Source organism: Panonychus citri, unplaced genomic scaffold (genome assembly GCF_014898815.1).
Source record: "Panonychus citri isolate SS breed McGregor unplaced genomic scaffold, ASM1489881v1 Contig00140, whole genome shotgun sequence".
Taxonomy (NCBI): Eukaryota; Metazoa; Arthropoda; class Arachnida; order Trombidiformes; family Tetranychidae; genus Panonychus; species Panonychus citri.
In genome coordinates, this window is record NW_026515545.1 from 2,747,920 (window position 1) to 2,775,446 (window position 27,527).

General features: G+C 30.1%; 4 protein-coding genes across 6 annotated transcripts; 1 reads left to right on the top strand and 3 right to left on the bottom strand.

The window, feature by feature from the left end:
• Positions 1-176: 176 nt before the first annotated feature.
• On the bottom strand, positions 177-9,620 carry LOC128394980 (homeobox protein ceh-17-like). The gene is made up of 3 exons (XM_053355363.1): positions 8,586-9,620; positions 8,268-8,464; positions 177-642 (listed from the first exon to the last, which is right to left on the bottom strand). Exons 1-3 carry the CDS (start codon positions 9,283-9,285, stop codon positions 409-411), a joined length of 1,131 nt encoding a protein of 376 aa, XP_053211338.1. The 5' UTR covers positions 9,286-9,620; the 3' UTR covers positions 177-408.
• Positions 9,621-18,114: 8,494 nt separating this feature from the next.
• LOC128394544 (lysine-specific demethylase 5D-like) lies at positions 18,115-25,535 on the bottom strand. 3 transcript variants are annotated; one of them, XM_053354870.1, is made up of 12 exons: positions 25,142-25,535; positions 24,745-24,882; positions 24,000-24,026; positions 23,416-23,560; positions 22,516-23,265; positions 22,216-22,337; positions 21,977-22,091; positions 21,616-21,779; positions 21,199-21,458; positions 20,816-21,056; positions 20,302-20,731; positions 18,115-19,719 (listed from the first exon to the last, which is right to left on the bottom strand). In XM_053354870.1, exons 1-12 carry the CDS (start codon positions 25,289-25,291, stop codon positions 19,229-19,231), a joined length of 3,033 nt encoding a protein of 1,010 aa, XP_053210845.1. In that variant the 5' UTR covers positions 25,292-25,535; the 3' UTR covers positions 18,115-19,228. The 3 variants fall into 3 exon arrangements, with proteins under 3 accessions (XP_053210845.1, XP_053210843.1, XP_053210846.1); XM_053354868.1 differs by having other exon boundaries at positions 22,216-22,361; XM_053354871.1 differs by lacking the exon at positions 24,000-24,026 and having other exon boundaries at positions 22,216-22,361.
• Positions 25,536-25,628: 93 nt separating this feature from the next.
• Positions 25,629-26,751, top strand: LOC128394545 (uncharacterized protein DDB_G0283697-like). The gene is made up of 3 exons (XM_053354872.1): positions 25,629-25,789; positions 25,996-26,264; positions 26,374-26,751. The coding sequence occupies exons 2-3, from the start codon at positions 26,000-26,002 to the stop codon at positions 26,703-26,705; spliced, it is 597 nt and encodes a 198-aa protein (XP_053210847.1). The 5' UTR covers positions 25,629-25,789; positions 25,996-25,999; the 3' UTR covers positions 26,706-26,751.
• On the bottom strand, positions 26,705-27,418 carry LOC128394546 (NADH dehydrogenase [ubiquinone] 1 alpha subcomplex subunit 5-like). Its single transcript, XM_053354873.1, has 3 exons — positions 27,311-27,418; positions 27,197-27,244; positions 26,705-27,075 (listed from the first exon to the last, which is right to left on the bottom strand). Exons 1-3 carry the CDS (start codon positions 27,326-27,328, stop codon positions 26,791-26,793), a joined length of 351 nt encoding a protein of 116 aa, XP_053210848.1. The 5' UTR covers positions 27,329-27,418; the 3' UTR covers positions 26,705-26,790.
• Positions 27,419-27,527: the final 109 nt, after the last annotated feature.

Consider the following 27,527-nt stretch of genomic DNA (forward strand, 5'->3'; position numbering starts at 1 on the left):
CGAACGTTGAATAGATTTTCCAATTCTATTGGAATATATTCATTTCGAACCAGAGTTCTGACTCTATAAGAAAATTGCTCGAAAAGTAAACTAATTCAGTTACTAAGACGCTTCTTCAAGTGTCAGGTTAACATTTACCGTTATGAATTTTGTATTAAATTGATGATAAAGTTCATATGAAGATGATTTTAATAGTCTTTTTTATGTATAATGAAGGTAGTTTTTTTAATCAATTGATGTTTATTACTAATTTTCACAAAAATTTGATTCTTAAATGAGAGATGAGATGAGATAGAGAGAGAGAGAGAGAGAGAGAAAAGGATGACAAGAGATGAGAAAAAGGATTGACAAGATATATATCATAATAGAGAGAAAGAGAGATATTTGTATGGCGATGTAATCAGTTTATTAATTATTCGATTCTGGTGAAGAGACAATTGAGTTAATTCCACTTTGATGACATGAACCATTAAGTGTGGGTGTTGGTGTTGGCCCTTGTGAAATATTACCGTTACTTGATCCATTGCTTCCTGGACCAACTGAGGAACTTGTTATATTACCTCCACCACCACCACCGCCTGATTTTTGATTATTTAAACGCTCTTGCTTACGAAATTTAGCTCGACGATTCTGGAACCATACCTTTCATTATAATCAACGAAATTAAAGCAAAAGTAAACGTTAGATAATTAATCAGCCTCAGTATTGAATAACGAAAAAAAATAAAACGAAAAGTTTTTCATAAATATGAATAAAAAATTTTCTCCATTCTCGCCATGTTTATCATCTTCATCCCGAATCAACCCTCATGTCTCTCATTCTGAGTGGTTTCTGTATTATTTACATAAATATAAATATTATTATTATTCTTCCCTGAGAATGAATTACTCTGTTGATTGAATATGAATGGAATATGTGTTTATAATATCTCTCTCTATTTTTTTCCTCTCTCTCTCTCTCTCTCTCTCTCTCTCTCTCTCTCTCTCTCTCTCTCTCTCTCTCTCTCTCTCTCTCTCTTTAGAGTTTCAGAATCATTTTCATCATTTGCAAGTGGCTTTATTTTTACATATATGTTCATCTTCATCTTCATTTTGTTGACAATCATCATCTATATTTCCTAGAAAATGAAAGGCGAAAAGAGAGAGAGAAGGAAATTTCATCCTTGATGAAATATAATTCGAGAACCCTGCAGATATCTAAATGAAGAGTAAAAGAAGAGAAGAATTTTTTTTATCATGAAAATGAACAAGATGATGATGATGAGGATGGAGTGGGTGTGGTGAAGTCACTTTCACTTTTTAAGATGATGAAGAAAGAAAAAGGGAGAAAAATATATAAAAAAAGATATGTTCATTTCTGCTTTTCTTATCCAATTAGGAAAGTGAAAAAAAGTTAGATTGATGAAAGAAAGATGAGCAACCATGATGATGATGATGATGATAAGGATGAGGATGCGGAAGAGATGATATGAAATTCAATGCAATGTTTAGCTCAGGATATTTTTTATCTTATATATGTTGACGTAACAATGAGAGAGAGAGAGAGACTAAATTTCCAATCAATTTCAATTGTTTGTTCAATCATTGTCACAATAGTTTTGCCACTTAAAGTATCATCATAATTGTTTAATCGTAATAATGACAAGTAAGATAATCTTGATTCATCTTTTAATCCACTTTCTTAATCTTATCTATCAATATATTAATATGTATATGAGAAGATATTAATAAATGTTGATAATTTGCTACCTTGATTGTGGTAATCATTTAATGTGAAATAAATTGATACTTGATAATAATAACATTACATTTGTTATTATATCAAGATAAAAATGTGAAAACTCAATTAGGGATTTGAGTTAATTAGGTTATCGGTTAAGATTTGGGTTTCATGATAATAATAATAGAGGATATCAAGTTAACCCAAATCTTGTTATTATCAATCATCAGTGTATCAGTATCATCATTATCTTTATCATAATCATATTGATAGTAAATAGTATTGAATAATATCACCTTGATAACGGTAAAAATGATTCAGTGAGGTAATCAAAAGATGAACTCGTAAAATATATTAGCAAGAAAAATAAGATGATAGTGAAGAAGATGGAGATAAGGATGATGAGGAAAGAGGAAGTCAAATTGATGATGAAAAATCAAGGATCATCTTCATCTTCCAATCCTATAGAAGACTAAAAGTGATGAAGAAAATGTTATTTCAAGATGAAAATGATAATGATGATAAAAGAAGAAAAAGAAGACAAGAAGTTGGACAAAGAATGAAGATGAAGATGATGATGATGATGATGATGGTAAAGGATGAGGATGCTCTTAGCTATCAGTTTCATGTGAACCTATTGGATAGGCGTAAATAGCAATGAAGATGAAAAGCTGAAAGGCTCATAAATATCAACCTTTTTTTTGTGATAATATTTTTCCCTGTAAGGAAATAATTCAGAATGACCATCACTCTATACATCCACAGTATAATATAATAATAATAAGAATATACCATATGTGGTCATTCAAATGATAACTTATATTCAGTGGAAATAACCAAAGCCTCAAATGACCATTATCATGATAATAGGAAAGCAAAGACAAAACCATTTATCCTCCAATTCACTTCTCATATCAATGTTTATGTTTCCATATTTGTTTTCTCAATTCTAACACTTTATTATTGCAAATAATTCATCTTTTTAATCAACTTTAAGTAATCTCATGTTCTCGGAGTAATTAATTAGAATACATAAATAGAGGGAGAAAATAATGATAACCATGAAAATCGGAGGAAAAAAACTTCGAGACTTGGAACTTCATTCATATTTTATCTTTACTATTCTTCATGTTATCCGCATCACTTTTTACTCTCTCTCTCTCCCCATCATCTTAATTGAATTAGTATTGATTCAGACTGAACAGTAACATGGTAAAAGAATATAAATAAAAGAAGGAGCCAAAAACCAAGAACAAGGGAAAACCCTGTTTACCTAATTTTCCGTTTTCAGAGAAAAACAAAACCAGAGAATAAGATTAAAAGGTTATATTACTAATTATCTTCTTAAATAATGATAATTGATTAATTATACACCGATTAAAGTTTCTCTCTCTCTCTCTCTCTCTCTCTGTCATCCATTGATTCATTAACTGGTGGTGTAACTTTTTCAGGGTTAATTTAGTTTTAATTATCATTTAATAGTAAATTGAATATAAAATATTTTCCTTTCGAGTTCAATTTGTGCTGATTGAGATATAAACACCAAGCAAAACTGACATATGCTCAATTTATCATTTCTAGAGTATTAAAAGTAGATGATGAAGATGAGGATAAGGATGAAAAGATGTCAATAAATGGTATCATCATCATCATCATCTCCATCCTCATCATCATCATGGAGACAAAAAAAAAGATGCAAAAAGCTTAACACACATAAACAATGTTCACTTTTTTGTCTGATCGTATTGTCAATAGTATTTATAATGTTATACATACACAAAAAGGACCACAAAAGACCTGCCCAAATAGTATTTATATCTAGTTCCACTTTCCTCCCTCTCAACATCATCATAATCATCCTCATCCTCATCTTCCTCCTCTTCATCATCATACTTGTTTTCATCTTTATTATCTCTCTCTCTCTCTCTCTCTCTCTCTCTCTTGCTTTTTAATTCACTTTTACAAGGTTAATCTTTATATACAGTTTTATCCTCCTCTCGTTTACCGTTCATAGACCACCCACAAAATCACTTTACATTTCCTCATCCTTATCGCCATCACTTTCATCCTCATCACCACCACTATCAAAATCATCAATATCATCGTAATAATAATAATACAGCTCAAAGTGTATAATCAATTCAATGGTTTTCGATATTGAACAAAAAGTTTCTTTTCATATTATTTATCGTATTATAATATTTGGATACTAGTTGTTAATCCTCTGGTCTCTTCATCTCAATCCTTTTCGTAAACAAAAAACTTTTCAATCAAGAAAAAACTTGATCAAATCGACCTAATTTCAATCTATATTTACATCGTATCACTAATCAAGATATCAAATACTAAATTTATAATAACAATCAGTGATTAATTCTGATTGACCAGATGGATATTGAGATGGACAAAAAGTAACAACAACAATCAATTGTTGATTGTTGTTGATAAAGTGAAACAATTACAATTGAAAAATAGGATAAGATGAAAAATTTTTTTTTTCCTGTTCTCTGTCTTCACTTGATTCATTTTTCCAATTGCAATTAGTAAATTGTTGTACTTATGCACTGCAAAGGTAAATACAATTAGTAAATTGTACAGAAAAATTAATTCAAATTGTTGACATTGGCACACTTTCAATTCTCTCCTTATTCTAATAGTAATAATAATCAAACAAGAAAAAAAAAATTAATAAACTCGACAACTAAATTGATAATCAGGAAATACCTTTGAAATTACAATTTGATTTATCCATTAATAGATTGATAATAGTCACAATTTAAGGATCATTAAGTGTTAATAGTAAATGTTGACAACAATAGATGACAAGTAAAAATAAAGTATTTAAATGTTGACACGGTTATTTGATCATCATTGATGATGAAGATGAAGATGATTATCAAAAGTTAACTGTACTTCATTCATGATCATTGTATTATTGTTAATAATATTGTATCATAATTAAGGTCACTAAATATGATAATAGAAACTGAGAAAAATAATCAACTATCATTGACACTTTTTTTTACTCTGATTGTATTTAGTTGATTGTTAATCTCGCTATTTATTACCATATGTTCATCATTGAGAGGGAGAGAGAGAGAGAGTTACTAGCATCCTCATCACTTTTTCATCTTCGTTAATAACAAAGAAATAGACTAATAGTGTAAGTGTAATATTTACTTCCGTGAATACAAGTTCTTTTCATTGGAAATTTAAATGGTTGGATTAAGGATTTGGATGGAAAAATATTGTCAGGATTAAGGATTAATTGTGAACAATATCTGATCACTTGAGGTGTGATAATAATACAAAACCATTGTAACAATTGTGGATTTATATTATCATCTAATAGCGAGTATATTATATAATTGTCGCTACAATTATCTAATTACAAGGTTAATTGTATCAAATAAGATGAATGAAACTTTGCTGTTTCAATAGTTGAATATGAGGATGATGTTTATCAAAGGATCATGGAAATCTGGTAAATATCATCTCAATGATTCATTTTCATGATAATAATTCACTGGGATGAGTAAAGAGTAAAACAGAAACATGATTATAATTATTATCCAAAGAATAGCAAAAGATGTTAATCTTTAAATATACTAATCCAAATCTCTTACCACAATTTACTGTTGAAGTGAATTTAATATTGCCTTTATGTTGATTTTAATGGTCAAGCTTTAATGGTCATTCATATGATTATGATGATGATGATGGGCAAGAGATGACCACCATCAATAAACATTGTTACTGTTACTTAAAAAGCATGATAAAGGTAAATGATTTAAAAGGCTTGACCATTGATAATTGATTGAAATGCATTTAAACCTTTCTGTTCATCTCAATGGTCAAATTGTGATCGCTTGATAACTGGACATTGTCTTCATCTTTTATGTATCTCACTGGTCATCAATATCTAACCAGATATTGACCATTGAAATGACCAGAAAGAGTTTACCATCCATTATAATGGATATAAACAATTGTTATTATTTTCTGATGATACATTTTGATCAGTGTAATCAATTTTAATCAATCTACTGGAACCAAATAATTATCTTGAATCAGAAATGGACAATCAAGCTTAGATATATATGTAAAAGTGATTAGTTATAATTGTTATTTAATTTTCAATGGTATTGAAATGATTTAACCAATCAAACAATAATTAATTTCAAATCTGCATTAAATCCTGAAATGAGTGAGTGAAAGTTTATTGAGGTAAATCAACTCACGGGAATACTGATGGTTATAAATTGTAATCAACATTGAACAACAATCAGAATGAAAACAACAAAAAAATTAATCAAATATTTACACAAGTGACTGTACAATAACAAACAACGAGGCAAATTGTCAATAAGGTCAAAATACAAAGATGAGGATGAGGATGAAGATGAAGATGAAGATGAAACTCTGAATGTTTATTTTTTTGTTCCATGTCAAAAATGTTCAACAATCAACATCAATATAATTGTAAGAATTTAATCAAGCAAAAATGAAAATGATTCAGTTGAGAATCTAAATGCTTATCAAATAGTAATAATTTTAATTGTAACATGAAAATTGGGTCAAAATATTTAAAAAAAAAATCGAAATCAAATAATGAAATTGGTTCCAATCTACTTGTTATCGTGAGAATTTACAGAAAATTAGAACATTTTAGATTTTAGAAAATAATATCACTTTTCGAATGAAAAATCCAACAGAGAGAAAGAATAAGAGGGAGTGAGTGAGTGAGTAAGTGAGAGTGAGAGAGATTCTCAATGTTATCAGAACGATTGTAACGTATTTCGAATTTGAAATCCTCAAGAGGATCGAAATTTTTTCACACTAATCCTGAGAATCTAAATTATCATTATGATAACGATAACTTCGAGTCCATTGTGAGTTATTACCAGGTTGATATCATCAAAATTGTAGTTAACTGATTAGTTGATTGATATAATATATTTTCACTCCCAGTGAAAGTCCCACTTTGTATGGTTACCCTATTGGGATTTGTTGTTTTGCTGTTATGTTGATCTTGTATTACTTTTCTGATGACGGTGATGATGATCATTATGATGATTATCATCAGTATTTTTTATTTATATTCAATCTCCCTTGATAAAGACAAGATAATTTTACTCAAGTGATTTGAATTTAATTTCCCACGAAAAAAAGGAGAAAGTTAAACGACAGTTTAAACCTCACAGTATTAAGTTAACAAGCTCTCATGGAAAGAGTCAATAGAATCTTCATCATGATAAACTCAGAATTTCCATATGATAGATTCTGACAATTAAGAGATAAAAGGAAACAATTAAAGAAAAGATTAATAATAAGGAAGTAAATTAAGTTGCTATTAACACTTGAGAGATAGGAAATGCTAATTGATTAGAAAATTGTTAACATTGAGTTTGATTGTTATTGGAGGAAAGTCATTGAAAGGATAATTGTTGTTGGGATAAAATCGGATTTTGAGGTTAAATGGACATTATTCAAGTGGATTTATGTGGATCAGGGGGTTTAGTGTGATTCAAGATACTGATAATGATGATTATCATCCGAAATGGATGAACATTGATCACGTGTCAAGTCAAATTTAATTAGGATTAGAGGGTTGATTTGGTAACGGATGATTAACCTGAACGTTGGTTTATTCATTAACTATAATAGGAGATACAGATGTCGCAAAGGCAATGAAAAATCATCTTGAGGATGAGGAGGTGATGCTGATGGTGATGAGGGTGAAACGGAAAAGGAAAAGATAACCTTGTTGTTATTATTGTTTCTACATGTTAATCTTGTTTCTTTGATCATTTTGAGTTATGAGGCACGCGTTCAAATGTTGAACGTGTTCTGTTTGTACTACCAACCGTTATATTCAAATTGAAATAAAAGGAAAGTATCAAAAATCTCATAACACTGCACACGACTGGACACATACAAGTAAATACAACATTTATACAAAATGTTTCCTTCCTTCATCTTCATCTTCATCATTGAGGAACAAAAAAAACACCAAACAAATGACAATAAAAATTTGTCGAAAAAAAAACTCCAACAATTTGTTATTGATTCTTGTTGTTATAATCAACTTAATCATCAGGTACAATAGTTGAAAAGATGATAAGAAGCATCCAAATGTCAACAATTGATGAAGACACACTTTCGTATTATCTTGTTTATCATCATCATCATCATCTTCATCATCAGATTATCATCTGAGCTGCTCTTCATCAGTGTTACCTTTAACATCAACAGATGCAGTTAACTATTATCACTATAAGTACAACACGCGATTCGCATGTTCAAACGTGCCACTTTCCCTTTCGTCTCCTGATTTACCTTGATTAAGCCTTTAATTTGACAATCGACAAATAATTTCAATTGAAGGTATTAAATAGTAATGATAACATTATGATAACAATGTTTCTCTCTCACTTTCTGGTGATATTATTCATTAGTATTCATTTGTAGTATAGTCGATTAATGTTTCGTTTTTAGATATTCAGTTAATGTTGTGTTAATCATAACGATAATTAGCAGATATTTACCTGTACACGAGCCTCGGTTAGATCGGTTTTACGTGCTATATCCTCACGAGTGTAGATATCAGGGTAATGAGTCTCATGAAAAGCTCGTTCCAACTCTTTTAATTGTGCACTTGAAAAGGTTGTTCGGATTCGGCGTTGTTTTCGCTTCTCGGTTAGTACTGCTTCGTGCGATGGAGAGTACATTTTATAAGGCAAACCTGTTGGAGAAAAGTTCGAGACAATTTTCGAAAAAAAAAGTTACAATCAAAATCGATAAGATGAATCGAGATGAACAGAATGATAATCGATGATGTGATAATTATGCCATTAATTGTTTACCTCTTATTGATGATGGATTCGTATGAGCTGATAGAAGGTCAAAAGTTGATTTAGTTGATGATGTATCAAAAGGATGATGAACATAATGTGAATTCGTGTCCCCAAGTGAGTAATGGCAATTTTTTTTGGACAACTTTGATTTACATTCATCAAGATCAGGTGATGTATCCCATGATGTTACTAATTGAGCTCGAGCTGATGAAGAAGCGGTTAATTGTTGATAAAGTGATGCCGATGCAGCCGATGAAGCAGCAACAGCTACTGCAGCTGAAGCATTATAAGCTACCGCTGCGGAGGCACCACCGCCAACTGAATAATAAGAACCCGGATATCCTCCTGGTCCAGTGGATGGTGTTGAATATGCACTATGATTATAATTATCAAGAGTTGTTGGTATCCCACCTCCTCCTCCTCCACCACCACCACCACCTCCTCCTCCTCCCCCACCTACACTACTTACACCACTTCCACCACCACCTCCGGTTACTATTGATGTGATTGAAGATGATACAGATCCAGTTGAAACAGCTGATTGTTGATGACAGTTATTTAATGGGGAAGATGAATGTTGAACACTGTTACTGTTAAATCCAGTTGGATTATCACCATCAGAACCAATCATACCCCAATAACAATTTAAATTACCAGTACCTTGTGAACCTGAAGAGGTTGGTGTTGTTGAACTGCCCATGATTAACATTTGTATTACGATTATGTTAATTATTCAATCATACACACGAACAAGAAACAAGATAGAAATTAAATTCAATTAAAAAAAAAAAGAAACACCGATTGTTGAAGACTAGGAAAAAGGAAATTGACACAGAAAATTAGAGTAATTTGTTGATTATCATCGTGACGATCACTTGCATAATTTGTTTGAATGAAAATCAACTAATTGATGGTAAAATTTGTCGATAAACAAACAAAATTTTCACTCGAAAAACTTTTAAATCAATTCATTTGGTGGTAAAACTTTTTCTCGAAAAGAAAAAAACTTTTTTGTTGTGACTCTTTTTTGCGAAAACATTTGACTGTTCACTTGCATTCGAAAACTCATCTTCATCTTTAATCTCTTTCTTTTTTTTTCTCTCTCTCTCTCCATCTCTCTTTCTTTGTTTCTTTCTTTTCCAATATCATATTCACTCCTTGTTGAATCTATAGTCATGATATTTACGAGAAAACCAGTCAACACTTTTGACTCCTCCTTCCAACTCCACCCAATCTCTTTCTCATTCTCATCTTCATCTTTTTTCCTATATAAACATCAAACTCATCATCATCATTATCATTATCATCATCATCTCCTCTCCCTTCAAATTGTCTCCACTTGCTTCACTTTTCATCCTCATCACTTTTTATCCTATAGATTAGACTTGCAGCTTCAATTTGCCTTAAGGTTTTTCCTTTCCAGGCATCTCACTTGCCTCATCATCCACATTCATCCTCATCCTCATCGTCTCTCTCTCTCTCTTTTTCACCATTCAATCCATTCATTTAGCTAACATCCTCATCACTTGTTTTTAAGGGATGGACACTTTTTCTTTCTTTTCATTTTCTTTTTATTTTCACAACAAGGACTTGGAATTGAGTAGAAAAATATTATCAAACAGAAAAAAACAAAAGGATAAATGTTTCTCTTCCTCATCCTCATCCTCATCCTCATCTCTCTCTGACCATCTAGACTGATGCTGAAAAAAGGTCAAGAAAATGTTGAGATAACAAGGAAATTGATTGATTCCCTCCTAAGTGTTACTTCATTTGGGTTAACATACAATTCAATCAATTGATTATCTTAAAAATACAAACATAATTAAGATGATAACCATTGAGCAATTAAATTATGATTTGTGTCACCAATTATTTTCATTCATATACATAATATAATTATCTTGTTAATCATTTTTTTTTTAAAAAAAGTGACACCAACCAAAAAAACCAAACTAAAAGAGTAATTAGTTTGCTAATTTAAGAGGGAAGAAAAAGTTAATTGAAACAATTTATCAACACAATTAACACACAGCTAATTTAACAGTTGAGAAAAAAAGTTTCATTTAAACAGATTAAGTTAATCAATTGGATAACATTAAAAAGGCGAGGATTGATAATCCATGATAATATTAGTTGATTAATAATGTTTGAAACTTAATATTGTTCAATATTGAAATGGTAAAAATAATCACCAAATCAAAACGTAAAATATTAAATTGTTATTACTGTTAACAGCTGATTAATGATTTTCCCTTTATAATCTTAGGAGAAAATCATTAATCTTAAATTCATCTGATTGTCCAAAGGATCATCATCATCATCATCATCATGTTAATGTTGTTATTTACTCTCTCATTCTCATGACAATGAGATTTTTTCATCTCAAAGTTATAAACAAAATTGGACAATAAATAACCAATTTCAATAGCGTAAATGGTAAGTAAGTGTTTTTCCAGATTCGTGCGTGTTTATCCAATGTCTTTTCATCTTCGAACTTTTCTCTCTCTTTCGAAAAACTGATTCTCTATTTGATCTTGAAAGATCGTTCTTCCTCCATCATCATCATCATTTCCATCTTCATCCTCATCATCCTCATCATCTTCTCTTTCTTTCTCCTCTATCATCCCCTTCCACTCTTAATCATTCACTCCAAGTCCCATTCAGAATTATGCAATTGATCTTCACTCTTTTTCCTCTCCATCCTCATCCTCATCCTCATCTTCATCTTCATCCTTCTCCTCCTCTTCTCTTTTTTTGTATACATCAACCTTCAATTCCCTTTATATAGGTCTTACCTCTCTCTCTCTCTCTCACCCACCCCACCCTCTCTTCCTTATCTTCCTCATCTTGTTCATTTTCATTCATTCTCTTTCATTGACGCCAATGTATCCCATCTAAACTGAATGCATTTAGCTAATTGATTCCAATAAACTTTTCCATCCCTTTAGAGTTACTTTTTCAAGTGAACATTTATTTTCACCATCAGAGAAACAACATCAACAACCAGGTAAACAAAAGTTAAATTGTTACCCGAATATAAAATATATAACATGATCAAATTTCCCATGGATTAAGAATGATTAACAATTAACCTGATTAACTTGATCTACAGATTAATACATATGAATAATAGTAGACTGATACATGTAATATTATAATAATGAGAAGAGGGAGAGAAAAAAAAAATTTTTTTTTCTCCCAATTTTCTGGTTAACTAATTAACGTACTTATCTGAATTAAATGATCATTAATTTGTGAATAATTTGAATCTAATTGATTTGAATAATCAGATTAAATCAACAGTAGATTAAATGTTTTTACAGTCAATCAAATAAAATATTGAACAACAACAACAACAACAATCAGCTGATCGATGTAAAAATAAATTGTCAACATCATTTAATCATCAAGAGTATAATCAATATTTTCTCATCATTATCATCATAAAAATCATCATTCATATCAAATTATTATTATATATTTTTCACCGTGAGAAATGTTAATCACAATTAAATCCTCAAGAGACAACAATCAAAATCTGAATCTCAAGCCAATACAAGTAAATTGTTAATTAACCAGGAATAAGAATTGACAAGACAATTAGATGAGAAAGTGTTATAACAATTAAACAAAACGGAAACAATTTAGAAACGTTTTTCTTAATATAAACAATATATATTCAAATATATTATATTATATGATAATACATAAGGTTAATATACAATCAGGATTAATATGATTAACTATTTATTGGTTAATCTGTTGAGTTAATTTAAAATCAATGATGCAAACCAGTTAATCAAGTTGATCATTGAAAATCCTATTTATTATTATTATATCATGATTATGAATGACTATTTGTTTAGCTTATTATTCAACCAGCAACTGAATTAATATCAACTGTATTCATATCCTTATATACAAATTAATCTGTTAACCAACAATTTAACTGATCCATCATATGTAATAATAATCACATCAGGATGATGATGATGATGAAGATGAAGATGAAGATTAAAATAAATTATCCTCATCCCTTGTATATGATTTTTTTTATATACTTTACTGAACATCAATCTTCAGGCATTTTGTATATTTATATTCATGGAGATGAGGATAAAAAATGAGATAATCATTTGCTAGAGTAAATTGTTGTCGGTGGTAACAATTAATCCGATGATGATGACGATTGATTTAATAGTGAAAATATTAAACCAATAAATGATATTTGATGAATGGAAAGTGAATCTTATATTCAATTGGCAATATTGTTTATTGTTTATTCAATTGATAATAATAAGGCCATTTTTAAGTAAATAACTTGTTTACATGATTGTTAAATGATTCGGAATCAGGAATAATATTTAATTTGCCTGAAGCTCAGTCTGAACTTTATTCAATCATTTCAACACTTTTTACCTCAAATATCATTTTTCATGATAAGTTAAACATGAAAATCAATTGCAATTGTTCAATGATCAGTGTAAATATAAAATGATGATGATAATCATCATGATATAAGATGAAGCAAATGATAATATCATCAGTTAAATAGCCTCAAGGAATAATAATTATTACTATCAATCAATTGATTTTTAACAATCAATTCTAACTGGTTAATGTTTTCAATTATTCTGATTAAGTTTTAAATGCTTGAAACTTTTCTTGTTATCAATTGAATTACTTAACTTTCAGTTTCCATAAAGCAAATTAAATTTCACTTTATGATTAGTTAATTGCTGTCGTTCATATTAATTGTGGTGTCAATTGGTCATCGTAATTGGTGGAGGTTGTAAGTGTTTGGTCAATTGGCGATTCGATTGATTGTAAGATCGTAAAGATGATTTCGATTGGTGCTAATTTCGTAATTAAAATATTCGTAATTATATTTGATTGTTTTTTTTAGAAAAATGTTTAATTACAATTGCGAAAAGTTAATAACAAGCAAATTTAGAAAAGAGAAATCCTAATTTTCATTAAGTTAATTGTTCAATTTTGTTAATTATTTCGCTAATTTATCATAATCACTTGTTTAATTAATCATAAAAGTGGCAATTTAGTTTAATCTAATTTTAATTGTCATCTTTCTTGAGAGAAAGAGGAAATTAAAATCCTCTTTCTTTAATTTTCTTTAACACTAAATTTTAATTAGTTAATCGTTGTTCATTTTGATGATAAAAATTGTTAGTCTCATTTTGTTAGTTAATTGTGATTAACTAATAATCTTAGAAATTAATTGTTAATTAGCTGTTATCATTTAATTTCTATCCGCTAATTTAAAGTAAAAATAATAAATTACAAAATAATAGAAAGAAAATTAATTGTGTAACAATTTAATCCAAAGGAAAGTGATTTAATTGTGTCAGTGTTAATTGTTCCGGATTAATATTAGTCTATTTGTTTATCCATTCATTTTTCTGATGGAACAAGAATTCAGCAAAAACCAAGAAAAAGACATGAGAAAAAAAAGATGAGGATGCTACTGATAAGTGAAGATTCGGGATGAGGATGCTAAGAGAGAGAGAGAGAGAGAAACAGAAAGAAAGAGAGAGATGATCTTTATGATGATGAAAAAGATGCTCCATTCATTTGGATGATGTGGAAACCTCAATAATGGTTTAGGTTTCATTGGAGTGTTAAAAATTTGATTATCATCATTTGATTGATATTGTCTCTTAATCTCTCTCATATTAAATTGTTTTTTTCCTATTAGAAAATGTTGTAACAGTAAAAAATATTATTCTTACAGAGAAACAATATCATTGAGCTTTGATTTGATGAAGAAAATTAATCATTTAAACGATCAATTAAATTCTGATGATGGTTTTCAAGAATATACCAAATTCAGGGAGAGAATCAGATGAATTGGTGTTATTTAAATGATCCCAATTATGTTTACTCATTTTTCTTGTTGTTTTACTTGGAAAACCAATTGTTTGGAGTGATTTCTAAGGTAACAGGAAAAGAATCTTGTTCTTCTTGACCAAAGAGTAAAGTGACCATTGGATTATATTGTTTTCTACTAATCAAAATACTCTAAATTGTTATCGTTATCCCTAATTAAGGGGATCAAATGGAACAATAAAAATAATATGAAATTAAGGAAAAGGAAGGTTAGTAAATTGGGAAAAAAAGAGTTGATCCTTTAAATTAGTGAATAGAAAAGAGGTTAATATCTTGCTGATCTTGTTTCTTTTTATCATCAGCATCTTTACTCTCTCATTTTCTTCTTGATGGTCATCATCTTCATCTTCATCCTCATCCTATTCTTATATATACTTTTAACTATAAAAACAACTTGAGTTTAACGTCTCTCAGGAGTAGGGATAAGAATTGTGATATGGATTCAGGGCTGAAAAGGGAGAAGATGATGAAGATGATGAAGCTTATGATGATGGTGATGATCTTCCATGAAGAAGGTAAAGAGTGAGAGAGAATCAACTAAAGGCTGTAATCTAATCCAATATTAAAGGGTTGAATTAGAATTGGTAAACTGAAGGTAGACAAAAGGGTTTACCTGTAGTCAAATAAAACGAACCAATAAAGTTCAGATATTTATCATTATCGATTCTCAATTCAATTCTCAAACTTTTCTCAATACCAAGGGTATTCAAAATTCTAACCGCTGATTCTAAACTAAGAACATGCTTTCAATCAACTTATTGATCAATTGATTGACTATCGTATTGCAAAAAGTTAAAGGAAACGGAAAGTGACCGGCGGATGAGGAAGTAAAATAATAGATTAACGGTAAAACCAAGTGAACATATTAACTCCCAGTAGAACTGGAAAAATAATGATGACGATTTAAGATGAAGATTAAGTCTCATAAAAGGATTTGAAATGAAGTTGTTTTCTCACTCCAAATTGCCCTTATCATCTTCATCTTTTGTGGACTCAAAAATTATTCTGGAATTGGTTCAGGATTGTGTACGTTTTGTATATACACATCTCAAGAGAGATCTAGGGTCAGATGATGAGGATGAGGATGGAGAAGACAAGGAAAGGATGAGCAAGAGAAAAGTTTCTAAAAGAGAATAAGAATTTTTTTTTTCTCTTTTCTCTTTCTCTTCCCTTTTGGTATTTATATTTAACTGATGAAGGGACAGTTTACCTATTTTTTTTTTCATTCTTTATCCATTTAATCCAATTGGTGTTCTAACTCATAAAAATAACGGTTCTTAGTTGTTGTTATAATCAATTGTTTACTCAGTGTTTTTATTAAAGTATAATAGCTTAATATTATTACCTTTATGTTTACCTGATGGCACAAAAGCATGCGAAGCAATTTAAGAGCAATTTAATATCAGGTAAACTTTGGACAACAATTTAAATTATAAATTTTCATGTCGTTTTTATGATTAGAAGGATAAATGATCAACAAGGAGGAAATAATTGACTTGAAAAGGTAAATTATAAGATGAAGGAGCTAAAAACAAGTGAAAGTGTTTACAAGTTTTTCTTGTGAATCTTTTTTACTTCATGTTGATTACATTTCAGTTTTCATCAGTTGAACGATCAATTCAGTTATCATGGAACAGTGAAAAATGAGTGATGAAGATGATAAAATATCTCTCAATTTGATTTGATCAAGATAAAAGATGATAACAAGAGGAAGAGGAAGAAGAAAAAAAAATATATATATAAAAGAATTGGAATCAATATTGGAATTGATATTTTCATCATCAGAATCAATTTTCAACAAAAAGAATCAAGAAAATAACAACAACATGATGATGTTATCATGATGATCATGATGATTATTGAATAAGAATCAATAGAAAAATATATTGACAATCAAACAACAGTTTTCACAAAGATTGATTTGAAATGTGAGACATGAGAATTGTAAAATTATCTTGACAATTTGATTTGATTAGAAGATGAAATCGATTGTTGATCAAAAATGGAAAAGCAAACAATATCATTATCGAAACAATTACAACTTATCAGCTAATTGTTTCCATAGATCGATTGTTGATTATTGATTAATGAACAATAATTAAAAGGATATTTTGTTTCCTTACACTTTTCTGATTTAATTACCTTGAATGATAGGCTCCTTTTAACACTTAATTGCAATGATTTATTCATTTAATTATATTATTAACCTCAGAATGTGTTATTTTTTAAGTGATAGTTACAATGATAATAATAATATAACTTGATTATGGTTAATCTTTTTCACTTGTTAGTTTTTTTTCTGGTTGTTATTATGTTAGATTATTAAGTTAACTTGAATCAATGTAACAATCAATTGTTCATCTAATCAAAGTTAATATAATAATAATAAAAATCAATATAATCATCTGATGGTCAAGAGTTGATTGAGAAATATATTAATCGGTTACACTTTAAAATAATTAGTATCATAATGAAAACAATCAGATAAGTTGATTGTGATGGATTAGGATTAAGTGATTATATTATCATCATGTTAAAGAAAAGGTATCAACATTTGACCAGAATATTGATCAGATGTGAATGAGAATTGTTAGTTTATTTTTTTTTCTCGTTGATTCTCAATTGAAATTGTTGTTGATTCTGTTGGTAATTCAGTTATTAACATGATAGTCTAATGCTGGTGAGAGAGAGAGAGAGAGAGAGAGAGGTGATTGTAATCACAATTGACAGTTAATCAAAGGCATTGGATGTGAATTGAAAATTGAAATTGAGAGGAAAATGTTATGATGAATTTTTTGATTGTCAAGATTTCCCTTGAGTGTTAATTGTAAACAATAAATATATTAAGTGTTAGTGATGCTGGATAATGATGGTAAAGAATATGGATAAAAGTTGATTAACGTTGATTGTTATTGATTGATAAAGACAAGGGATAAACAATCAATGAGATGTTGAACAATTGTAACTAATATATTATTATTATCAATTGTGTTCCCATGTCATTCACTGAATTATCAACATGATGATTGGGTAATTTTCAGAATCATCTTGATAACGTTTTTGATACAACAATCTAATTTAATAATAAACAATAAGACCAGAATGATAAACATAATTTAGACTCGATAACATCATCATAATCATAATCAGTTAATAATCAACATTGTCCTCTTGTTGTTATCGTTGATAATTAAATCAATTGAAAGGTTAAATCTGTTCACAAAGGTTTAATCATTCATCAGTTAGCATTATCTAAGTTTATTGTTAATTGTTTACACTAATAACTTTTCACAAATAACAATTAGTTAATTATCTCCTATTCTAATTGATAATTCAATGTAAATTCATTTTCATTTTCACTAATTAACACAACACTTTCTAATATTATAGCTTTTAACATGTCAATTAGTTAATTATTTTTGACACTCATTTAACTTGACACCATTATCATCAGTTAATTGCCTATTGATTATGGTATTGTATTAATAGTATAGTAATTGTAAGATTAATTGATTATCAGCAATGAGAAAATAATCAAATCATCATAATCAATATTTATTAATTGTGGTCAGTTCATTTCTCTCTCTCTCTCTAGATTAACAATTAAAATCAATTTGAGATGAAAATTGAAAAGTTAAACATTTCATGTAAATCTAATTGTGGTTTTGTAAATTAGATTTTTATATATTATTGGTTAATCGCATCTAGAACAGGGTCACACAATTTATGAATGAACCTTAATACAGTTACAATATTTAATGTTTCGAACACCAAAGATTGAATTTACAGAGAAAAGAGAGATTTTGTTTTCATGATGACAATTTCGAGATGGAATACAGAGGATAGAAAATATTGTTTTGTAGTTGAAATGATGAAGGTGATTGTTGAAAAAAAGCTAATTGTTGATGATTTGGATTCGAGAGCGAAGACAAAGTCATCGCTGAAGGTATTTTGTTGTTGTTAAAATGCGATGAAAGAGAAAGAGAGAGAGAGAGAGAGAGAGAGAGAGAGAGAGAGAGAAGTGTTAGAAGGAGAATATATAAGTTGTAGTAGAGATGAAAACGGGACAAAGGGAAGAAGAGAGATATTGATGAAGATGATGACGATGAGAGAGAGAGAGAGAAAGAGAGAAAAAAAGATGATGAGGAGGAAAGAAAGTAGATGAAAACTACTTCTCAACTCTGGCTAGTAAATTGGATGTTGCACAAAAAAAGGAGGATAAGATGAATTGGCTAATTTGATCGGTGATCTATTCAGCTCTCATTTGATCGATTTCAAGCAAGTTTATCGATCAAATTAATTCATATTCAAATATAATAATAATACATTTTCTGTTGGTTTTATACTTTATATAATATATAACTTTAGGGTATAGGGAAGAGGAAGAAAAAAAGACAGAGAAAAAAAAGCTAAGGAAGAAGAGAGTGTGAGAGAGAGAAGGAGGGAGAATATTATTCTGCAGGGTGATTTTGGGTGTAAAGTGGAGTGTATATTTATATTATATATATTTATGTATATTATTTATAAGCATTGTATATGAGGGTTGTTTGTGTACTTGTAAATATTTTGTATGATTTTGTAGTTAATTCAAGATTCTGATTCATAGCGTAGGTGAGAATGGATTTATCCAAAGCTGGTAATTGATTGTTATTGTTGTTGTTTCTTTTTGTTTTCAAAGTTGATCATTATTTTTTTTTACTTGACATTAAAACGGCTCGAATTGATGGTTCGATTTTTTAGATTTTCATTTACACTGCTTTCTTGAGCTTTTTGGTTTTCATCATGCTGTTCATTTCATCCCCTTCTAAGCTCATGTCATTGGTGTAATTGGTTATCGATGAGTTTCTACCTAAAAGTTCAACCTTGAGTCTCTTTAAAATTGATAGATTTTCTCTCTTCTTTGCTTGTTCTAACATTCTTCTTTGCACTTTTGATTGTTCTTTCATATCTTCGATTAAGGAGGACAATTGTTCATAAACATTGGTGTTTGTTGGAAAAAATTGGATCTTTGCTTCTTCGGATAAATTTTGGACTTCCGCGAGGTGGACTACTTCCTCTGTATCTCCATTTAGAACTTTTTGCACTTTCATTATCCATTCGTCGTAGATGTTAATTCGCTCCTTCAATTTTTTCATCATTTCTGGAAATTCTTCTAAACCATGACGATATTTAAGGATATGTTGAGATGGTGTGCACTTTTTACACAACTTGTCCTTATGAATTAGACAAACAAATTTATCTGCAATTAAAAGGAAAGTGAAAAAAACAAATAATTAGTAAGATAATTATATATATTGAAAATGAACAACAATCGAATCCATAGAATGTACCAAACTCCATAGAAGATACGAGAAGCTTGAATGGATTGGATAATAATAAGTCAATTATAATAAAATGATCAAAGAAATGAAATAATACAAAGTAATTACAGTTAAACTGTTAAAAAGATGAAACAAATTAATCATGAGGTTACGTGAGTAAATGTAATATAAGGACGAGATTTGTAATGATTTAAAACAAGTATTAATGTAAAAGATGCAATTAAATTGATTAATTGACTATTGAGAGAGTGAATGAAAGGTAAATAAAAAGATTTGGAAACAAAAAAAGTTGAAACATATTGAATTTCCTGTAATGTAATTGTTAACAACAACTATTCAATGAGATCTAATTGGAACACAGTTTTAACGGAAACTTGGATACTTTTGTTTGAGACTAAATGGAAAATTAAACTTTGTTATGTTAACAAATGAAAAACGAACTGAATAATCAAGTTGAAAACATTCATTTTCAAGTGAATTGAGAATTAAATTGTTCTCACCTGATTTACATTGACACGAAAGAGATGACAAGTAACATGTAGTTCGACAATAATAACATTGTCTTTCATCATCGGCTAATGCTTCAAATACCATTTGTTCAGTTTGTATGATACCCCAATCGTCTAATTGGCTTCTAAGGTGTGTCTCTTTCTTAACCATTTCCAGCATATCATCATATGTTGCAGATGCAATGGCTATATCTAATTCATCAGCTATAAACGCCATTCTACATATAAGTTCATCGTGACTAAAAACGGGATAACGCTGAAGCATAGCATAGTGATCTACACAAATTCTGCCCATTGATATCCATTCAGATGGCGCAAAATTAACAGCTTCAGCTAAATTTAATCCTTGATTAAAACCAGCGTGATACGCTCGTGGAAATGTAACCACAAATTCGCCGGCTTGTTGATTTGTCCGATAAATCTGTCAAAAGGTAAAATGAGATAAAATTAGTAACTAATGAAAAGAAGCAATAAGATTGATAATAATAATCAGCATGATACTTACAGGTACGTCAGATTTCATCAGAATATTTGGATTACATATCGTCACAAGTTGGTGTAAGAGATCAGGTTGTGAATCGAAAAGTTCGGGAGCTACTTGTTTCATTGCGTCTTCGAATTTTTCAGCAGCATCACCAGGGACTCCATACCAAGTTTTGGCTTCGCCCCAATGGAGGTAGTTAATTGAATAGGACCAATGATCCTCATTGTGCCAGCAAAATGTTGAGAAACACATGCCAACATATCTATCAAAATAGACAAAGAATTATCCAAAAAATTAGTTCTCTTGCTTGTGTGTAAATTAGTCCACAAAATGATTACTGATTATTAATCGCCAATAACAAGTAAATCAATTATTAGATGTGCTATTGATTAAAATTAACTTACATCCATGGAACTATCATTCCACTAATATTTGAATTGATATATTTGAAAACACTTCCTTCGAGAATAGGTAAATTGTTGAGATTCCAAGGATGATCAATATATTCAAGATCTGCTGGTGAGATGAATTTTGACTTTTTAGTCGGAAAACCTGAGCCGAAATCATTGGTGTGGAGATCAGCTCCATATTCAACTGTAACTGATTCATCCATGGAGGACACAAGTCTCCAAAATTCTTTTTCTACTCGAGATAGTGGAACCATCTATAAGAAAAAAATCAAAACAACAAGAAAGAAAGAAAGAATGAATGAAAGAAAGAAGAAAATACAAATAAAAAATGAAATTAGAAAACAAGGTCATCTAGAGGTGAATTGGAGGAAGTTCAAATTAATTGATTAAAGATTAAATTGATTCAATTACATGTGGTGGTAAACGGAAATAGTCCGCTTTAAATTGGTCTGCCATTTCACCAAAATCAGCTAATGTATAATCTCGTTGACTTTGGGCGAAGCCGAACTCATGTGTAAATGGTTGTGGCTGATTTTGTACAAAGGAGGCTACACAACGGGGACAATGCCAAACACCTAATGGATTAGGATTAAGCGAGAGAGAAACAAAAAATAAGATTAGCAATACATACAAATAGATTTTGATTTTTCCCATTATTTCTGACGAAAACAAAATCTAATCAAAATGCATCATATTAGTGAATAACCATGAACTAGATTGATGCTAATTGAAAACTCGTGTCCATGTACTTGAATAAATTTTAATAACATACCCGTCGGCATATTGTTAAGAGGAGGAATAAGACAGTAAAGGTGAAATAAGTGATCACAACCCGCACACCTAAGCAATTGATGGGAGAATGTATTTTCATTACAAAGAGTGCAAATCTAATATTGAGAAGACAAAAGAAGAAAAAATGTAGAGAGAGAGAGAGAGAGAAAATTTGATTAGTTCGAAGTAAAGAACAAATTAAATCGATTGTATAATTTTCATCAATTAAATTTGACGAACTTGATTTTTTCCATTGGTGATTTCTTTTCCATTCTTATCCTGAGTTTTAGTCTTTGATGAGTCTTGAGATGAGAAACCAGGCATCTTAGGTCCAGCTCCATATACTTGTAGTCTTTGTAATTCTGAAAAAGGACAAGAAAACAGACCTGAACTGTCTGTGTAAAATTGACTATTCAACTAAAATCTCATCTAAGATGAAATTTTGTATAATTATTTCATGATAAAAAAAAATTTTACACCCTGATAATTATAGATATATATTTATATATAAACTCATCTATCATTTAATAAGTGACAAACCTTTGTCCACCCTTGGATAACTAGTTCTACGCCTTTGTCCTTGTTGAGTTTGCATTCGATGAGCAAGCCTTCTAGGTGATGGTCGAAGTTGAATCGGCTCATGTTTATCTTCCTCTTCTTCTTCATCTTTAGATTCTTCACAATCGGTTGTTTCGTCTTCATTAAAATCACTTATACGAGAATTAGGAGCACCATCAGGTCGACCATTAAGTCGAGCCTGTCTGCTTAGGTCAACATTTAAATTATAAGTTATTGGTCTTCCAACTCGACGTGGAGATGTCCGTAATTGTTTACTTTCTTTTTCCACTTTAAGATTTTTGTTAATGATTGGACCTGAGGGTACAGAGGTTGGAGTTGATGGTGGTGGTAAAGGTGAAGGTCCTTTAAAGGACGACATGCAAGATTCTTCAGAGTTACTAATACCATGAGAAGAACCTTCTTTGTCCAAGATAAAAGTAGATTTTAAACAATCACCATCATTTGATTCTAAATTAACAGGTTCTGTCTTTATTTTAGGCTTTTCAAATTCCACGGTGATTGGTGTTCCTTCATTGAGTGTTCCATTATTATTATTGTTATTATTATTAGAATTGTCAACATTTGGTTTGATATCATGAGTAACTTTGACTCCAGGGATTTTAAGATCACCGCCAATTGTGGCACCACTAAGGAATACATCGAATGGATATAAGATGCGCTCGTAGTGTTGACGTAATAGAGATGATATTGTACCCTTATTGTTGGGATTTACTGTAGTTTGTATAGATGATGATAGTAGAGTAACCAAAAATGGGTGTAGCAAGATGCAAGAGTAGAGGGAGAGAGAAAGAGAAAGAGGGAGAAATTAGTAAAGATGAGCCATGATGGAATAATTTATGTATTAAAAGTGAAAACACTTACAGTTAAAATTCATGCGACTTGCAACTTTGGACCATTTTCTTTCTCTTGTACATGTTTCAAAGCCTCCTTCTTCTGCGACAACTTTATGTAACGAGTAGAGATCAAGAACTTTCCTTTCAACTGTCGGTAATTTAAAAGGTGCTCCCTGAATAGGAAAATAAAATTACAAGAGAAAAGAGGTTAGGTTAATGTGACCATTGTAAAAGTAGTAACAAGATAAACAAAAAAAAATAGGAAAGGAGAGAGAGAAGGTCAAATGTACAGTCGATAGTAAATACTGGACACAGTTAGTCAATCAGTCTTAATGGTGATCAATCTGAGGGCAATAATCCCCCTCAATTGATTAACCAGTTAACTGATGAGCAAAAATATAAGTAAATGTAGACAATAATTAAATAACAGGGCATAAAAATAAGATAATCAAAATAATCAAAATGACACAAATCATTTGAGCTGTGTCACCCTTAATCTTTGACCTTATATATAACCTTATAAGGTTTTGTGACCAAAAAGTCAAGATTATTTTGGATAAATAAATGATAGTAATGATAATTATAATAATCAATTCCAATAAAGGTTCCTACCTTAACTTTGTCTTTGGTCAAGGTTCCCTTTAAAGGGCAAGTTTGTAAAAAAAAGAGAAAAGCAAATGAAACAAATGAATTTGTAGAAATATAAAAAAGTTGACAGAAACCTCAAATTAATAACGGAGATTAAAGATTAGTGAATTAGAGATTAGGGATAGACAACAATATGGGTTAAGAGATTTTGAAAAATATCGTTAGTTTGCAACAATAGGAAAAAAAGAATAGATTTGGACAGTTATTAATAAAAACAGTTTGAATTATGAGAGATGCTAATAATGGGAAGAAAGAGAGTGGGAGAGGGATGATAGAGATAGGTAGAGAGAGAGAGAGAGAGAGAGAGAGAAAGAAAGAGAGAAGGGGGAGTTTGAAGAATGGAAAGAGAAAGAAAGAGAGAGAGAGAGAAGACAGACAAAGGAAGATTTTTTTTAGAGCTAACAGAAAATGATGAATATGGAGATAGAGGTGATACACAAAGGGTGACAGAAAATTGAGTAACATTCACAACTGAATAAATAGGTGAAAATGAAGTTTCATTCATGAAAATTGAAGAGAAAAATTATAGGGAAAATCATGATGAGATAATTATTGATAAAGAATCGTAAGTGAGAAAGAAACAAATTCGCTTCAACAGAAATAGAACACGAGATGGAGAGATAGATTACTTGTTGACAAGAAAATTCTTTTCTTTTTTCTCAGTAATATTATTTTTTTACTTGCACAAGTAAAACGAAATAAAAATTACCTGTAAATCCCAATATTTGATTATTTGTTCCAAAAAATTTAATTTAACCCGTGTCTGTGCTTCCAATTCATTTAGTCGTTGAACCCTCGGGGTGAATCGAAATTTTTCAACATCAACCGCAAATGGAGGTTGAAAAGACTGTTGCAAGAAAAAAAGAAACAAAATTAACAGAAGAAAAAAAACAATTAAAAGAATGAGAAATTTAAAAGGAGGAAACAACATTAAATAAATTAGTTGTCATAATCATGATAATGGGATAAGTGTGAATGTGAATCAACATGAAAATAAATGAAGAAAATCATCTGAACCTGAGAAAGAAAGAGAGAGAGAGAGAAAGACACACACACACACTACCACCATTGTTATGAGAAAATAAAAAAAGACTCTAAATACTTACAGGGGGTGGTATGATTTTACAGATTCCATGTTTTTCAGCTAATGGTCTTATTTTAGAAATATACTCGAGCGGACCTTTGATAAAATCCTCTTCTGATGGACGAAATATGGGTGCCTCGGCTGGTGCAATGAATTCTGTTCCTGGTCCCATCCAAAATGCCTGGATTATTACACTATGTGTGTAATCAAACCCTTTGTCAAATCAATTTTCGGTTTTTATTTATTTTTGGTTTTCTCCTGATAAACACAATTCCAGGAAGAGTTAAAATGAGTTGATTAACATCTAATTAAACCAAATTAATAAATTACACTTATTGTTTTAAAAGATTATCGATAAAAATGAAACACAAAAATTGGACATTAATGTTTAGTCTTATTTTTAAATGGCTACCAAGTCAAAGTCTCTCTTTCTTTTCTTCTCTTTCTCTTTCCTCTCTCCGACGCCATCTGGTGGTTACAACTAGAAAAAAACTTTTTCTTTTTCTATTGTTTACATTTTGAAAAATTCTTTTTCTTTCAATTAATTTTGTCTTTTAATTTAATTCCATCTTCTTCTTTTTTTTTCTATTAATTTCTCATCGATTTTTTTATTTAATTGTTGTGTTAATTTTCTTCTCTCGCATCATTTGGAGAGAATCTTAGAAACTGTGTAAGTATTAATCACTTTTTGGTAGAATTAGTTTAATCTCTTGGTTACATGTGGTAGTGAATTTTTTTTATTATTATTTTGTTAATTTTTTTTATTTAAAGTAAATTTTGATTGAATTGTTTGAGATTTATTTTATCTGTTATATTGTTGTTTTTGTTTCCATTTGATTGTTTTCTAATTGATTCGTTTTTGTTTTTCATTTACAGAGAAATGGTTCATGCAAGGTATGCTAAAAGTAGTAAACATAAGAAGTTGAAAAGTGTTGATCCTGCTTATAAAACGCATTCGCAGCCGATTTCTAGTGCGAGAAAATCTAAGAAAAAAGCTCTAAGGGAAAAAGCGAGAGTAAAAAAATTGGCCGAGCAACATGTTCCTAAAAGAATGGCCGCTTTAATGGACATGGATGGTGAAGATTTTGAGGAGGAGAAACCAAAAAGAAAAAGAAAATCAAAATATGGACAATCTTTATTGAAAGGTAATTAGTTTATTGAATTTTTTAATTGTCACACATTTAGATTGTTGTGTGTGTGAGAGAGAGAGAGAGGGAAAAAGCAAAGATTAATAAAGATTGTTTCGTCTTCTAGTTACTACTAATATGGATGATGGAGATACTATTGGTGCCACTCGACCTCTCAAATCGATACCCGAGACTCTGCAACAAGGTCCATATGAAAGTCAACACTCATTTTTAAAACGATTGGATAAATTATGCAATAAAGTTCGTGGTGAAACTAAAATTGAAGCAAAATATAATTTGGGAGATAAAGTTGAAAAGGATGAAACCAAGACAAGTAACAAAATATTGAGACGACGAGAACGAGATAAGAAACGAAAATCTAAGAAAAAAAGAAACCGAGGCCAAAAGGATGACAACGATTTCCCGAAAACCGAATCAAATATATTTTTGCCTGCATAAACACAGTATAATTGTTATTATTAAACTATTATTTTGGTTCAACTAATTCAATAACAAGAACAATTTTGTTATTCTTTTAACTGGTTTAAACAACCGGCCATTTCCATTGGGTTTCTGATGGTGTTTTAACTAAAGGTTCCCAAACCTTATACTTTGCCATATTTCGAGCACATTTTAATTCATCCTCTGCGTGCCAAATCAATTCCTCCATTTGTAGTTTATATTTGGTCTCCATTCTCCTGTGATCAGGATCTTCTTCAAGATAAGCCAATCTTTCATTAATCAACTTCTCGGTGTGATTTCTATACCCAGATTCCTTTGGCATCGTTTGAACAACACTCAATATCCTCCTGTAGACGATAGATAAAGCCTGAAACCAGAAAATCACAATTAAATCAAAATCATCAGCAATTGAATCACAAAAATCAAACCAAAGAAAAAAAAATTAAATCTCTTCACATGCCAAAGAAACAAAACAAAATTAGACTTACCTGAACAGGCTTCTCAATAACAGCTAATCCAGCAAGTTTAGTCGTTGACTGGAATAGATTAATAGTCACAGATTAGTCATAAAATAATTAAATTGCAAATGATTTAATTCTTACCTTTAAAACAGCAGACATAATGATTAACTTAATTGAACAAAAATGTAAACAATAACCTTCAATTCAAAGCAAAATTTGCTAAGAAAATGAATAAGTTCGGGGATCGTATTCTCATTAAAAGATGTTTTTTGTACTTGGATTGAAAATATTTCGATTTCTTTTTTGAACTGAGCTGTTTAAGGAAATTTTAATCGAAGGTAGAATCTAATTAACATAT

Excerpts from the sequence above, each read along its gene's own strand:
- LOC128394980 (XM_053355363.1), bottom strand. The coding sequence starts at position 9,285 with ATGTTAATCATGGGCAGTTCAACAACACCAACCTCTTCAGGTTCACAA. Across the intron at positions 8,465-8,585 it reads GAATCCATCATCAATAAGAG|GTTTGCCTTATAAAATGTAC; the intron begins GTAAACAATTAA and ends TTTCTCCAACAG. Across the intron at positions 643-8,267 it reads TAACCGAGGCTCGTGTACAG|GTATGGTTCCAGAATCGTCG; the intron begins GTAAATATCTGC and ends TTATAATGAAAG.
- LOC128394546 (XM_053354873.1), bottom strand. Across the intron at positions 27,076-27,196 it reads TTATTGAGAAGCCTGTTCAG|GCTTTATCTATCGTCTACAG; the intron begins GTAAGTCTAATT and ends TTCTGGTTTCAG.
- LOC128394545 (XM_053354872.1), top strand. The coding sequence starts at position 26,000 with ATGGTTCATGCAAGGTATGCTAAAAGTAGTAAACATAAGAAGTTGAAA. Across the intron at positions 26,265-26,373 it reads TGGACAATCTTTATTGAAAG|TTACTACTAATATGGATGAT; the intron begins GTAATTAGTTTA and ends TTCGTCTTCTAG.
- LOC128394544 (XM_053354868.1), bottom strand. The coding sequence starts at position 25,291 with ATGGGACCAGGAACAGAATTCATTGCACCAGCCGAGGCACCCATATTT. Across the intron at positions 21,780-21,976 it reads TCTTAACAATATGCCGACGG|GTGTTTGGCATTGTCCCCGT; the intron begins GTATGTTATTAA and ends CTAATCCATTAG. Across the intron at positions 19,720-20,301 it reads TTCGTGTCAATGTAAATCAG|ATAAATTTGTTTGTCTAATT; the intron begins GTGAGAACAATT and ends TTTTAATTGCAG.